The 15,387-nt window shown below is 40.8% G+C and overlaps 1 protein-coding gene across 5 annotated transcripts in view; it reads left to right on the top strand.

The window, feature by feature from the left end:
• Positions 1–15,387, top strand: part of l3mbtl3 (L3MBTL histone methyl-lysine binding protein 3) — a 133,079-nt gene that overhangs the window by 32,235 nt on the left and 85,457 nt on the right. For 4 of the 5 annotated variants that reach the window (XM_055635630.1, XM_055635633.1, XM_055635632.1 and 1 more), the window contains exons 5-7: positions 11,936–12,083; positions 12,227–12,310; positions 15,175–15,274. In XM_055635630.1, coding sequence (XP_055491605.1) covers positions 11,936–12,083; positions 12,227–12,310; positions 15,175–15,274 — 332 coding nt within the window. The remainder of the gene's footprint in view (positions 1–11,935; positions 12,084–12,226; positions 12,311–15,174; positions 15,275–15,387) is intronic. The other variant, XM_055635634.1, reaches the window with a different exon arrangement.

Raw genomic sequence — 15,387 nt, 5'->3', positions numbered from 1 at the left:
GAAATGACGTCATCTCTGCCAGCCACGTTTGCAAACGACATGTGATTGTGGAATGGTCTTAATCCTAGGGTTCCAGAGTGATGTGTTTACTGCGTAAAACATAATCTCTAAATCGAGCTTTAAGAGAAAGCCACCCAGCACTTGTGTGGAAATGGGGTGGCCATAGTAAAAGTTGTGACCAGCAACACTTCCATCCTTCCAGATTCAACTTTCACTAAACTGTAAAGATTGTATATCAGAAGGAATACCCTCAAACATTCTAACACAATTATTCTAATTAAAGATCCAAGAAGGTCTAAATTACCAATTTTGAAGAAGACAGAAAAAAGGAACAGAGATGGGTCACCATTTTTCTGCAGGCCTTAATTTTTTCCATTAAATGTAGCAAAAAATGGTGCTTCATTTCTTCCTCCTTGGCTTGTTGTGTCATTATGAATGTCTCCATCCTTCTCCACCTCGTGATTAGTCTTATTTTGTTTCTCTAGGCTAGTCGTAAGCGTATACATTTGCAGAATGTTGAACATTTTACAACAGAGACAGAAGTTATTTAACCTTATTATGTCTATGTTGGTGGAGAAAATAGCTGCCCAACCTGATCCCATCTACAAATGCTTGTCTGGTGCTCTTGAAATAGACATCGATGTGCCCTTCAAATGTGATGCGCTTTTGCAGTGTATTCCAAACCCCATGTTTCCCTGGGTGCAATTAATTCTCTTTACCTCTTCAACTCTTTGAACCTGTACTCGCTCGTTCTAGTCACATCTGTAAAGAGTAATAGATTTATTTTGCTCTGCCTTGGTCTCTTTATAATTTAAAAAAAAAGTTCCCATGCTTTAAAAAAAAACTTGGCGTTTGTACAATCTTTCCTCATATTTAACATATTCCAGTCTTAACAATGCTCCGTAAATTTCCTTCTGAACCCTTTTCAATCAATATTTTCGGTAATATGGTGACCAGTACTCAATTCAATTCAATTCAATTAAAAACTTTATTGCCAAAGTATAAAACATGACATACATGTTTAAAATGCATAAATATGAATACAAGTATACAGTGTATGGATAGATATGGCCCTGTACATAAACTCGCAATAGGCTTATAGCCCTTTATTGATTGCTACACGTTCTTGCAGCTGTAAGCAGTACAACACAATAGCAAGTTTAGCAATTCAATATTAATTTCTTAGTGTTAATTAATGTCAATTAGTGTGTCCGTACATATGTGCATGTTGGTCATTCACCGTCTCTCAGGTTATGGCATGCTGTACTCATTCTGTGACCTATTATTTCCAAGAAAGCTCAACAGCCAATAAACGTATGAAACAAGCACAATAGTTTGGGGACATAAGTAACGGCAAATGCTGGAATCGTGACACCTTTTCTGACCTGAAACTTTGCCTGTCCATATTCTCTGGCATGTCATTGTGTAATTTGCTTTGCTATGGTTTGAAATTATGCCGATAGAATTCCATGAAATTCCATTGTTCCACAAACTGCAATATATTTATGCACTTTGAACACTAACTCTCATCCCTCGTGCCTTGATTTTGTCTTGTGGGATGGAATCTGCTTCAAACTAGTGAGGAACATTTAGCACCAGCGTCTGAAGAAGGGTCTTGACCCGAAACGTCGCCAATTCCTTCTCTCCATAGATGTTGCGTCACCCGCTGAGTTAAGGGCCTGTCCCACTTGGCCGTCATTTACGCGACAGGCCGGTAGTGACTGACGCGCGACAGTCGCGCATGTCATCATGCGTCCGTACAGCCGTCTGGAGAGCGTGACGTCATTTGAAGATAGTTACAAAATGCAGGAGTAACTCGGCGGGACCGGCAGCATCTCTGGAGAGAAGGAATGGATGATGTTTCTGGTCGAGACACTTCTTCAGTCTGAAAGAAGGGTCTCGACCCGAAACGTCATCCATTGCTTTTCTCCAGAGATGCTGCTCGTCACAATGAGTTACTCCAGCATTTTGTGTCCATCTCCAATCGGCTTGGCCCCGCTCTGGGAATAGTTGTGGGGGCGGATCCGGATCCGCAACGGCCGTGAGCCCCAGGCGGAGCTCGGCGATCGTTTGCCTGCTTCTGCTGCTGTTGGGGGTGAGACGTTGCGTCGAGCCGGGATCTTGGGCCTGTCCCACTTTGGCCGTCAGTTACCCGACAGGCCGGTGGCGCGCGAAGGTATCGTGCAGGACCTCCACACCACTCCATGCGCCCGTCCCGCGCTACCCACATGCTAGCAGGTCGCGTAAATGGCGCGTGAATGATGACCAAGTGGGACAGGTCCTTTACTCCAGCATTTTGTGTCCACCCTTGAATTTTAAAGTGGTTTCTCATCTATTCTGTGTTAAATCATCCCTTTTAGTTTCTAGTTATTTAATCTTCGAGGTTACAATCAAATGGGAAAAGAGCCGACGTAAATGGATCAGTCAACTTTACTCAGTTACTGAAAACAAATGTTCTTGTGGAGTAAGGAGGCTGATGCATTATTTTAACTGTGAAAACCACCTAATTCTCCCTTCGGAGAAATAAGACGGTACTGAACAGGTCCTCTTGTAATCCAGGAAATTTAAGGGCATTGTACTTTTGAACAGGTATTGCCTCTCATGCCACCGACCCACAATTAAGGACATACTGGTGCTAATTGTTCCTGTCTCACTTGAATCAGACTCCATCCCACAAGACATGATTGTGAACTGGAGTAGGCTAGTGCATTTCCTGATGTATTTGCGTGTACGCTGTGGAATGTCCCTAGCACATCTAATATGGATTTAAGTTTTTGGAATCCAAATAATTTTTCTCCACATTTGTCTAATAATGTTATTTTCACCTCCGTGCCTAACAGGGGCTGGTAGCATTATCCATAATATCTGTGTAAGCCTTGTTTTCCACCAGGACCTGCCTGGACATTTTAGTGAATAATTGAAAGTACAATCGCCCAGAATAAACATGCTTTGGCAGCCTACAAAGTGTTTTGACCAGCAGTGCCACTTAATAGTAAGATTAAACGAGAACTTACCAGTTCGAAGTTTGATCGTTATTTTATGAGGAGTACGTTGAGGGAATATGTGAAGAACCCCGCCAGGACGCATGCGTGTCATTCTTCAAAGCAGCGGTGTGAAATCACAGATAACTGTAATGACTTAAACATAGTAAGATTTGAGAAGAAATACCAGTTGAGTATATGTTCATGGGTGAGAGCGGAGGGCACGTATTCCCTCAATGTACTCCTCATAAAATAACGATCAAACTTCGAACTGGTAAGTTCTCGTTTAATCTTACCAATGTACTTCGGAGTCACGTGAGTGACTACGTGAAGATTTCAAAGCTCTGTGATTTCATGCCGTGGAAACGAGTCCATGCATCACATCTGCCTTAATGACTGTAGGAGGAATTGTGTCAACATATTTTAGACATGAATCCGACATTGAAATCCATGAATTGATTAACACAAATTATAGCCCCTATTTATGGGGTAATTAAATTACAGAACTTAAATTGTTTCTGCAAATGTTCCAGGTTTAATGACTGGTTTATGATAAAATAGTTGGAATGTTTTTCCCCTGACCATCCTGCTGCCTTGAGGATTTGGTCCATTGGTACATCCAACTGCACAGCTGCCGATGTAGCTGCAGCCCTGGTGGAATGAGATTTAAAAATATTAGTATCCATCCCAGCCTGTATTAGAACCTGTTTCAGCCATCATTGTGTGGTTGCTTATGGCTGACTAAAAGTGCCTTCTCATTGCCTCTGATGATTTTCGTGTTCTCCATGTATAACGACAAATGTCTTACTATACAGAGACAATCATCTGTTGGGTAAGACCTAAATTCTATATTGAGGCCTGCTGATCCCTGTTGTTCTGCTTTACTAATTCATAAATATGAAACGTAATATTTTCAGATGAAGAAGTCATGTGTCCAGTCTTAATTTATGTAATGACTGTACCCTTTGTGCTGTGACCAATGCCATTAGCATGACTGTTATAATGTCAGTCTATGTAGGGACAGAGCTGTTGCTGGAGACCAATTCCTGAGCATCTTCAGGACAATACTCACATCCCATATTTGGGAGTACCTGGTTCTTGGGGGATTGGTATTAAAAATTCCCCTCATAAGTTTTGTTACCAGTGGATGAGTCCCAGCAGAGTGACGCTCTGTTCCTTGCCATAGATAAGTTGATAGGGCACTTCTGGCGCAGTTGATGGCGCTATAACTGAGCCCCTCATCATAATGGAGGCCTGCCAGGTATTCTAGAACAGACGGGATGTTCATATCTCTGTAGGTGATGCTGTTTTTGTGACAATACATCGCCCACTTCCTGATATAGACCAGATACTGTTTTTTGGTGGACTGTCTGTGGCCCGCCGAAATCATCTTCACTGTTCGGTCCGTCAGTCCCAGCTGTAGTAGTGGTATTTTTAAACTCTACAAATTAATAAATTCAAATAGTTATGGCATGGGTGGCTATCCCTTGTTACGGGATGAATCAATAAGTCTGGTCTATTCTGGTTTCCGTAGAAACGCTAGGGCTGGTTTCAAAATTTTAGTGAACAGCCTGGGGGCTGATGTTAACCCATTTGGCAGCGCTCTATACTGCCAAAGCTGTCCCATCCAGTTGAATTTTAAGTAACATCTCTGATTTAATCGCAGAGCATAATTTTCAAAATATAATAATGGGGGGAGATTTCAATTGTGTTATAGATCCATACTTAGATAAATCAATAAAGCTAGGGAAGCGTCTTGTTAAAACCAAGACCTGTGAATTTTTAAATACTTATATAAAAAATAATAACATAGCTGATGTTTGGAGAATAGCAAATCCAAGTGGTAGGGAATACTCATTTTATTCATCAGTTCACAAAACTTATTCACGAATTGACTATTTCTTACTGGACACAAAATTGATCCCGTATACGAATAAACCATCATATCATAATAGTATTATTTCTGATCACTCACCATTGACTTTTATACTTAAAATTGAGGGAATGCCGAGTATAAAACCTTTTTGGAGGTTCAATGCACACATATTAAATAACCCGCAGGGTTATGAGTATATAAAAGAACAAACAAAACTTTTTTTCGAAATAAATGACACACCGGGTATTTCTGCACCGCTATTATGGGAAACCTTCAAGGCATATATTCGCGGTGTCATAATCTCTTACCAAAGTTTTCAAAATAAGGAAAATAAAAGAGAACTTCAGCGGATAGAACAGAAGATAAAATTACTAGAACTGGACAATGCAACTGACCCAACCATAAATAAACATAATAAGATAACTTTATTGAAATATAAAGTCAATAGAATACTATCGGCTAGAGTAATAAGATTATTCCAAATTACAAAACAAGCACACTTCGAATTTGGGGATAAGCCACATAAACTGCTTGCGAGGCAACTGAAGCAACGAGAAAAGGAAAAAACTATTACAAAAATTAAATCGGACAATGGTGAGTTTCTAACATTGCCTAAGGATATTAATAAGAGGTTTGCCCAATTTTATCATAATTTATACACATCCAAAATAAAGACAGATGTAAGTAAAATTACAAATTTTTTAGATAATTGCAAGCTCCCAAAATTGGATAGTTTAGAACAAGAGCAATTAAGGAGCACGGATTACTAGTGAAGAAATAAAACAAATAATAAACTCATTGAAAAATGGGAAGACCCCAGGACCAGATGGCTTTAGTAATGAATTTTATAAAAGATTTCAGGAGTCAATTGTACCAAGATTATTTAATTTATACACGCAGGCTTATACTGAAAATAAACTACCAGAAACCCTAGCAGAAGCAACAATAACGCTTATACCAAAAAAAGATAAAGATTTAGATGAGCCTGGTTCTTATAGAGCTATATCACTTCTAAATACGGATCAGAAAATTTTAGCAAAGATTCTAGCTAGAAGGCTAAATAATTATATTAAACAATTTAATAAATACGGATCAAACGGGATTTATACCCAAAAGACAATCATTTAATAATTTGAGAAGGCTTTTTAATATAATGTACTCTCATAAGAAGGACAATGAAGATATCTCAGTGGTCACGTTGGATACAGAGAAGGCATTTGATCAAGTAGAATGGCAGTATTTATACAAGGTACTCCAAAAATTTAATATGGGAGAGAATTTTATTAGATGGATTAAACTACTTTATGATAGACCTACGGCAAGAATATTAACTAACAATACGCTATCTCCAAAATTTTACTTATCAAGGGGTAATAGGCAAGGGTGTGCCTTATCACCATTGCTATTTGCCCTTATGATAGAACCGCTGGCCGAAAGGATTAGAAATCACCCGAATATTCACGGATATAACACCAAGGACTCAAAGAATAAAATTTCATTATACGCTGATGATATCCTTTTATATATTACTAATACACAAACGAGTATACCCACCTTATTAACACTAATTGAGGAATTCGGCTCTTTTTCAGGATATAGAATAAATTGGAATAAAAGCGAAATTATGTCTTTAAAACCACAGGATTCGAGACACTTACTAAAATTCCCCTTCAAAATTGCAACAGAAAAATTCAAGTACCTGGGTATTCAAATTGCGAGAAGACACAAATCATTATTTAGTGCCAATTTTATACCACTATTAAATAAACTGAATGATACGATTAAATTTTGGAAAACGCTTCCACTCTCATTGATAGGTAGAATTAACGCTATAAAAATGACTTTCTTACCACAATTAATATATTTGTTTCAAGCGATCCCAATATATATTCCAAAATATTTTTTCAAAAAATTAGATTCCACTATCACTAATTTTATATGGGACTACAGAACACATAGAATTCAACGAAAGCATTTGTGCAAATCTAAAGAAGTTGGGGGTTTATCATTACCTAACTTTATATATTACTACTGGGCAGTGCATATTAAGAACATAATATACTGGCTGGATAGTTCCACTCAGCAGTTGGAGTGGATAAGAATGGAGAAAGAGGAGTGCTATCCGCACGATATAGGAACGATCCTGCTCTCACCGATAAAATTGAATAGTACAATATATAAGAAGAACCCAATTATTCACAATATAATAAGAATTTGGAAACAAATAAAAGTATCCTTGAAATTAAATAATTTATGAGTACTAACCCCACTATTGAACAACCCCGCATTCAAACCTTCTCTCATCGACAACACATATCAACAATGGGATAGACTGGGGATCAGGAAAGTAGGGGACATGTATGAAGTGGGCAAACTGTTATCATTTCAACAATTAAAATTAAAATTTAAATTGAAGGATAATCAATATTTTAAATATATACAGGTATGTGACTTTATGAAGAAATATACACATAGATTTCAAACTATATTTTTAGATCCTTTAGAAGAAGCAATGAATATTAAGGCTGATTCACAAAAATTAATATCATACTTTTATAATAATATATTAAATAGAGAATCACCCTCAACAGAAGCATTAAGGGAAGATTGGGAACAAGAGCTAATGATAAAGATCTCGAAGGATAGATGGGAAAAGTATTTGATGAATACACATAACTGTTCTATTAATGCAAGACATAATTTAATTCAATTCAAATTATTACATAGACTATATTATTCAAAAACGAGGTTGAATAAATTTTATCCAAACGTCTCTCCCAGATGCGATAAATGTTTGTTTCAAAACGCTAATATAACACACTCATTTGTTGGATGTACAAAGTTGAATAAATTTTGGAGTGATATATTTGATATATTTACAAAGATTTTCAAGTCAAGAATAGAACCCAAAACGGAAGGGATTATATTTGGAATAATAGGAGAAGATACCAATTTAAATAAAGATCAAAATGTTTTTTTTAATTATGGGTTAATAATTGGAAAGAAATTGATACTTAAATTTTGGAAAAATACAACCACACCAACTGTTAAAATGTGGATTAGGAATATGATGGACATAGCACGCCTTGAAGAAATGAGACTCCGACTAATAGATAAATATGACCAATTCTTAAGGAGTTGGTCTCCTTTCATCGACTTTTTGGAATCATGTGATGCAGCGGTACCGTAAGGATTGCTGATTTCAGTTCATGACGCGGATAGAGCTACATCTCCGAATACAGATTTGAAAAATTCTCTTTTAAGGGGCCTTCTCTTCTATTTCTACTCTCCACTTTCTCTCTTCCTTTTTTTATTTTTTACATACACACTTCACGTTTTTCTACTCTCTATCATCTATTTTTCCACTTTTTCCCCTTTCTATTGTTTTCTTTTTCTTGTCCTGCTTACTTCCTTCTTATAACATAAAACTAGAGGTTGTACATAGAATGGATTACGGTATTACATAGTTGGCACCTAAAATTAGGTGCCACTGTACTGTTTTGTGCTGTATTAACTTCTAATAAAATAAAAAAAATAAAAATAAAAAATAAACATCTGTGGTCACCTCGTATAGGCACTGAATAATAAGCATTTTTTAAGTCGATGCTAGCCATGAAGTAACCTTTGGAAATCAATTGTTTATTAGTAACAAAGGTTTCCATTTTAAAATGAATATATTGTACAAATGTATTCAATTTGGTCAGATCTATGATGATGCGACAACCACCATCTTTTTTGTTTTTGGTAAAGATATTGGACACGAATTCTAGCGGTTCGTGTTGGGATTTTTCAATTACCCCTTTTGCGTAAGGCCGCTCCACTTCAGCATGCGCTTCTGATTTTTCTTTACCGGAAAGTACGAACATTCGGTTCGGTATATGTTGAACTGGTGGGCTGTACTTGTGTATAATTCTATTGTATATCCCTGGATACTGCTTAAAATATAAGTGTCGGTAGTTAACATACTCCATGCATCCAGAAAGGAGAGTAATCTCCCCCCAACCTCCATGCTCCCTGCAATTTGTAGGGGACCAGACCCACCTATCTCCATAGTTACCAGTGGCAGGTTTACTTCTTTTTGTAAATCCTTCGTTGATGTTGAGGCGTCGGTGTCTGGGTTTGTGGTTTGGTTGATGTTGGAGGTTTGCGTATCTTCCAAGAAGGCCGGTCTGGGCCATGGCCTAAGAAAGACTCATGTTTGGTGTACCGGACCTTCGAGCTTTCACCAGTCAGTCTTGTTCTACTGGTGGGTGCGTAAAGGTGCTGTCTATGGCCGTGTGTTGCAAAGCATCCTGTTGGTCCTGCGACATGTCCTTCTCATCCACTGTGCGGGTGAAAGCTGTTATCCCCGCTGTTTAGGAGTTTCCATATACAATTATTTATTACAGGAACATTCAGGGATATACAGTTACCCGGTGTCAGGTGTCCTCCAGGTTTTGGCCAGTCTGGTCTGGCTGTATGAAGTTGGACACCATGTCCAGTAGATTTTCACGTTCCTGCACCCCCTGCACACTTGATTTCTGTTCTGCAAACCCCTCTTCAGGATCAGCCCAGAACTGACCCCCAGTACTCCCCTCTGACGAGGGAGAAGCACTGTGCAGCCCTACAAGAGGTGCTGCTGTGGGTTTTACATAGAGCCCACAGTGACTCGACTCCATCTCCCAGAGCCTGTCACGTTGGAGCAAATGCTCCACACACCGCTCCATCCGGCTCCAGCGCTCACGGTCGCTGGCCGCCCGCGGCTGCTCAAAGTCGGACTCATCTGAGTCCACGACTTTGATGGTTTTTTGTTTTGCCTTACCGCCCGGCCGCGGAGTGGATCTGGCCGGTGCGGAGGCGACATCGGGCACAGCTGATCCCATTATAGGTGATTCAAGTGCCGCTGGCCGCTGCTGGCCCACCAGCTTTGTCGCAGCCCTCGTTGGTTTCTTCGACTTTTCCATGCTCCCTACCTGTAATCAGCATGGGAAAACACAAAAAGACCGCGGAGTACTCTTACCTGCAGGTCCTGGTTTAAATTGTCGCTACGGGGGAACGTCGTTCCACCCCGCCTCCTGCCGTTTTCGACTTGTCAAAGTCGACGGCCCCATTCTGAATAGTCTCCCGCCCGGCCGTGGTGTTCTGGCCGGCGCGGGACCAAAAGTCGGCACAGCTGATCCCACTTACGGGGCTTGTGCCTTCAGCTGCTGCTGGCTCCCGCAACTTCGCGGTCCTCCCCAGCCAGCTTTACTCGCAGCACTTGTGGACACTATTTTGTCCAGCTTCCCCCCCCCCGTGTAAAAACAGCGCGGGGACAAAAACTACCGCAGAGTAAATCACTTACCTGCAGGTCGCGGTTTCAAACTTACCGCTGCGGGGGAACGCTCCACCCCGCCTGTCGTTTGCAAGCGTGAAAGCGATATGACACACATGCGTCCTGGCGGGGTTCTTCACGTAGCCACTCACGTGACTCCGAAGTAAAATATAAGGAAGGTGGCGAGTTTGGTATTTCGACTGCGCATGCCCAGGTGATAGGTCACAAGCGAAAAACAGTCTCGGCAACGGTGGCGCTGCATTGTGTGCAGGCTTGCGTTTCATCCATGGTCGGGGTCAGGTCCGGCTCTCCGTCGCTGCGGGTGCTGTTGAGTTGCTGCTGGGCCGTCCCCATCCCCTCCCTGGTGACCCGTCCCTGTCCGGAGGTGTCCTGGGTCACCCTGGGCTGGCGGGGTAGCCTCAGACTTGCAGCTGCTGGCTCCCGCTCGGCTCTGCCTGTCCCTCCGGGTTGGCCGGCAGCCCTCCACCTCTACCCCCCTCCCCTCAGTCCAACAACGAGATCCTGTTGAAGATGGCCAGCCGCCGGCCCTGCTCGAAAACAGGACACTCGGAGCAGGGCCCGAGTTGCTGGAGTCGTCCTGGTCGGAGAAAGAGTCTGCAGACCTGCTCCTGCAGGCCATGGGCAGGCAGGGCAGGGCGCCTGCTGGACCTGCTGGTGCTGTTGGTAATGGTGGTGCTGGTGGCAGCAGCAACCTCCTTGCCCCTCCCTTGCCCTGCCCCAAGCCCAGAGCCCGGGCCAGGTCAGGGCAGCGCGGCCCAGTCAAGCGCTGGGCCGGAGGAGGCTGAGCCCAGGCTGGCACAGGCGAGGCCAGGGCCCTCGCTCCTCCTCGGGGTTGTGGATGAAGTGGCATTGGGTACCGTAGGGGCAGAAGCTGGTGGTCTGCAAGATACAGCTTGTACTTAGGGTGGAAAATTCTGTGTCAGCCAGTCAAGCCTCAGTTTAAAAAGGGTGGTTGTGGTTGATGGTGGCCAGTTCTTGGCTCCAGAACGAAGAGTGAAGGTAGTCAATTTCTGAAGAAAGTTTTTTTTTAAATCTTGCAGCATCTGTGCACCTTCTGCCACAATTCTCTCACTGCTTTTTCCTCTTGTATTTCTGCATCGGAGATGTATTGACGAGAACAAAAGGACGACACAGAGTACAAACTTGTGCTGTAATGTAAATGCTGTGAGGCAGGCAGTAGTGGGATGGCTATTAATATTAGCTTTAGCTAGGTGTTTTAGAGAGGCATGTAGGAAATGGATAGCAGACCACGAGAGGAGCATGCTTAAAAAAAGATGTTGGCAGAGGTGCAGGTGAAAAACTATAGAAAAGTAATTGCAGAGGTTAACTAGATGGTAGATTGGGAAAGAATAATGCACAACAGAATTATAGTTAGAGGAAATAGAACTGGAGGAGTTTGCAGAAACCAGGAATGAACTGTGGAGAAGAAAACAAATTAAATGTTTACATAGGCAGATGCACTTCAGGGGTGTTTTCTGGGTTAGATTCTTTTCTTGTATGATTACCAATAATGCAATTCTTTTTAAGAGATGCTGCTGAGCAGTGAGCAATGCACGGCAGCTTTAACTGGAGTTTGGCACTCCCTTTTGCAGGTCCCTTGCTGAAGTAAGCAGTGGCAGTCACGGTAAAGTTGGCATGCTGCCTGAATTGCAATGCAGGGCCTCAGGATAGTTTCCCTTTATGATCCTGCACCTGGTTACAAGGCTCTTGAATTTACCCCCCATTGACTTTCTGTTGATATTATTTTTTATTATTTTGCTGCAGGGTATCTATGTCAAAAAAGGAACTACCAGCATACAACAGCGAAGAGGTTTCTAAATACAATCGAAAAAAAAGACAAAAGCCAGCCCTGTCTTTAAAAGGAGATATTAAAGAAAATGGTGTGATGTTGAAGGAAGAGGAGGAAGACATTGTATGTATTAGTTTATTTTTTTCTGTTTGGGAGAACATATTGCAGAGGCCAATCAAAATGTAGTGTTCAAAGAATAAATGCTGAATACCTGCTAGATTTATAATATTTTCTGAGCATGTTGACACTTTAAAATATCACTGTAGCTCATCAAAGACCAGGGATACAACATGAGATATTCCCGGAGAAACTCAGTGAGTTGTCGGGGAGTTCTGCCATCTACCAAATGTGTAAGTAATTTCCTCCATCTCTTAAACCATGTGCAGTTAACTAGAATTAAATCAAACCTTCATAGGAATACTAAATGAAAAATATATAGCTTGTCTGTTTCAAATCTTCATTGTTAAATGGAGATGATTAGGTTATTTTGAAAAGGAGGAAATGTTGCAAATAAACTAACATTACAATTATTAATTGGGATGTTGTGCTAAATTTCACATCTTTGACATCTCTTTCTCTAAAATATATCCTGTCCTAGTTACATGGCAAATAGGCACTCAAACAATTGGGTCTATTTAAACCTAATCCTGAAATAGGGTTTTGTAGTTTGAGTTGTTATGGAACCGCAGTGTATTTTTTGGGACCTAACAGTCATCTATTAGGTCCGATAGTGCCCTGACCTTCTGGAATTTAGCTTTTACCTGTTACCATATCGTTAGAGGTCTGGAACTGAGTGACCACAGACAAATCCAAATTGATCATTGAGGGATTGATAGATAAAGGGGGTGGTTTTGAGCTTGGGATTTATGATGCAGGTCTGCAAAATGGAGAGTGTTGGAGACTTAAAGGAGAACAAGTAAGTAAATAAAGCAAATGTATCCTGCACAACATATTTTCAACGTTGAACAGCTGTAGAGGAAAAACAATTATTAAAACTTAGTTGAACTGAAATGTCCCTGGATTGGGCTTGTATGAACTGATTTCTCTTGAAAGGCTTTAACAGAGTGTTGTCCAAGAAATGACCTACCTATCTGACATGGGGAAATGTTTGATCTGTGCAAGCACGATTCCTGACAGGATGTGTCATGTAGAAATCTTGGAGTGTTCATTCAACATAGAAAGCATTTCAGTCAGACTCCACTATGAATTAATTAGAATTTTCACAGAATTTCAGTTACTTTTAGTTGATGGGACTAAAGTTATATAATAAATAACAAAGCCAAAGTTAAATTACTGCCGGTGTGAAAATGAGGTTTAAAATAATTTGTGCTGTGAGCAAAACAAATTTCGGCTTTGCAAATTCCTGCTGGTGTAACTGCTGATATTCATCTGTTGAAGCTAATTAATCTGACATTTGCAAGAATGCAGTGTGAAATGGGGACGCCTAGAATTAATTGCAGTTTTAATGATAGCAAATTGGAAGACAGAATACATGAGTTCAATGAAAATCAAATTGTTGGAAATCTGAAATAAAAACATAAAAAGGGTTGAAGCACTCAGCAGGCCAGGCAGCATGTGTGGAAGGAGAAAGTGTTCACATTTTGGGTCCGAGACCCTTTGTTAAAGCTGGGTAAACGAAATGTTAGTTTAGATTAGTAGACAAGTCGCCATGCATGGTCAAAGATCAGGGTCTCTTCTGGATAAGATTCTTCCCTCTACTGCTGGTAAGTTGACTCTCATCCTGCTGAAGATCACACCTGAAGCAATATCCAAAACCTCACTGATTTGACTGGAAATTGTAACGTTAAGAATAGGTGGTTATTTTTTTAAAGCTTTAAACCTTAATGTATCAATTACGTGTGGAAGGTAGACAAAAATGCTGGAAAAACTCAGCGGGTGAGGCAGCATCTATGGAGCGAAGGAATAGGTGACGTTTTGGGTCGAGACCCTTCAGACATGAGGGGGGGGGGGCGTGGCGGGAAAAAGAAAGGAAGAGGCGGAGACAGTAGGCTTTGTGAGAGCTGGGAAGGGGAGGGGAAGGATGGAGAAAGCAAGGACTACCTGTCATAGAGTTGGAGGGAAGGAGTTTTTGTGTGGGTTTTTTTGTTAACCATTCTGAAAGAGACTTAAAACTTTTTTTTAAAATGTTGCCATCCAGACCATGATTCTGGGACACAGTTTGCCATTGAGATTGGCTGACAATATCCAGTTAGACTAAGTGGGGTGGATGAGGGAACTGCAGGCACGATTGTGGGTGGAGACGAGGGGTCAGCAAGGCCTAGCTCTTTTAACTCTTAGGTTTCTCCCAACATTTCTATTTGTGCAATGTGAGACTTGTGCGCTGAGTTCAAGGTAAGATACCCTATGCTACAGGAATTAAAAGATCAGAAACAAAATTTGAAATAGTCATGTTTGAACTTAATAATACAATAAAATCTTTTTTTTGCCTTCTCTGAAATTCCCTTGTAGGTGGAATTTGATTGCAGGCATGTTAAGAGTGGTGAACCTAATTCCTTTTCAAGGATTGTTTTTGTTCAATGCATGTAGGTTTTGAGCAGTGGATCTGTGCTCAGGTGGCTCAGCAGGTGGGGTTATGGAAAATCCAGTAACTCTACTGTGTTGTCACGCTATCAATCTACTATTCAGAAGGTGGAAATGTTTGAGAGCAGATAAATACAGATCAGTGGCAGCAGGCTGGAAGATTTAATATGCTAATTGACCAACAAAGCTCATTAAAGAATGTTAATATAGCTGCAACACTGAGCCTATTTGCAGCTCAAATGTTCTTAATATTGCTTTATTCACAACGTTACAAATTTTAAATAGCCTTCTGCCAGAAGTAAGGCAGCATCAGCCAGTGTCATGATAGTCCTTATGAAAGGAATATCTTGGTAAACTGAGAGTGCGAAAAAGTGTTGCTGCTGGCTCTTTCTGTTGTGTGCATTCTTGGTGATTAGTACCAATGTATATTCTGGATACATGTGCAGAGGTGCTTGATCTTTCCAGTACATTTGGCATGAGTGGATTTGGCTGGAAGCATTGTCACGTTATTGCCTTGTTTTCCAAGGATTTGTTTGGACGGGGTGAGCAAGGTTCTGCTTACTGGTCATTATATTTTATGTTTGGTGACCGCCATGGTTAGGAGAATTTTCAAACCAAAAGAATGCCTTAATTAAGTGAATTGGTTTAACATAATTTCATTTATGCAATTTAGGAAGAGAAACCGGGAGAGCTGAAGATGCTCAAAGTAACACAGAACAATCAAGCTCGTGCTCGGAGAAAAAGAAAATGTGACTCTGGATTATTAAAACAAAGTAAGTTGCTGAATAAAAAATTAGGGCCAAGATCCAATTAATAATCAATTAATGACCAAATAAGCCTGGGGAAGAAAAGTGCAGAGCTTCCTTTTCTACTTTCTTGTTCTTAC

Source organism: Leucoraja erinacea, chromosome 5 (genome assembly GCF_028641065.1).
Source record: "Leucoraja erinacea ecotype New England chromosome 5, Leri_hhj_1, whole genome shotgun sequence".
In the NCBI taxonomy this organism is placed as follows: Eukaryota; Metazoa; Chordata; class Chondrichthyes; order Rajiformes; family Rajidae; genus Leucoraja; species Leucoraja erinaceus.
This window is presented reverse-complemented; position numbering and strand designations above follow the sequence as displayed.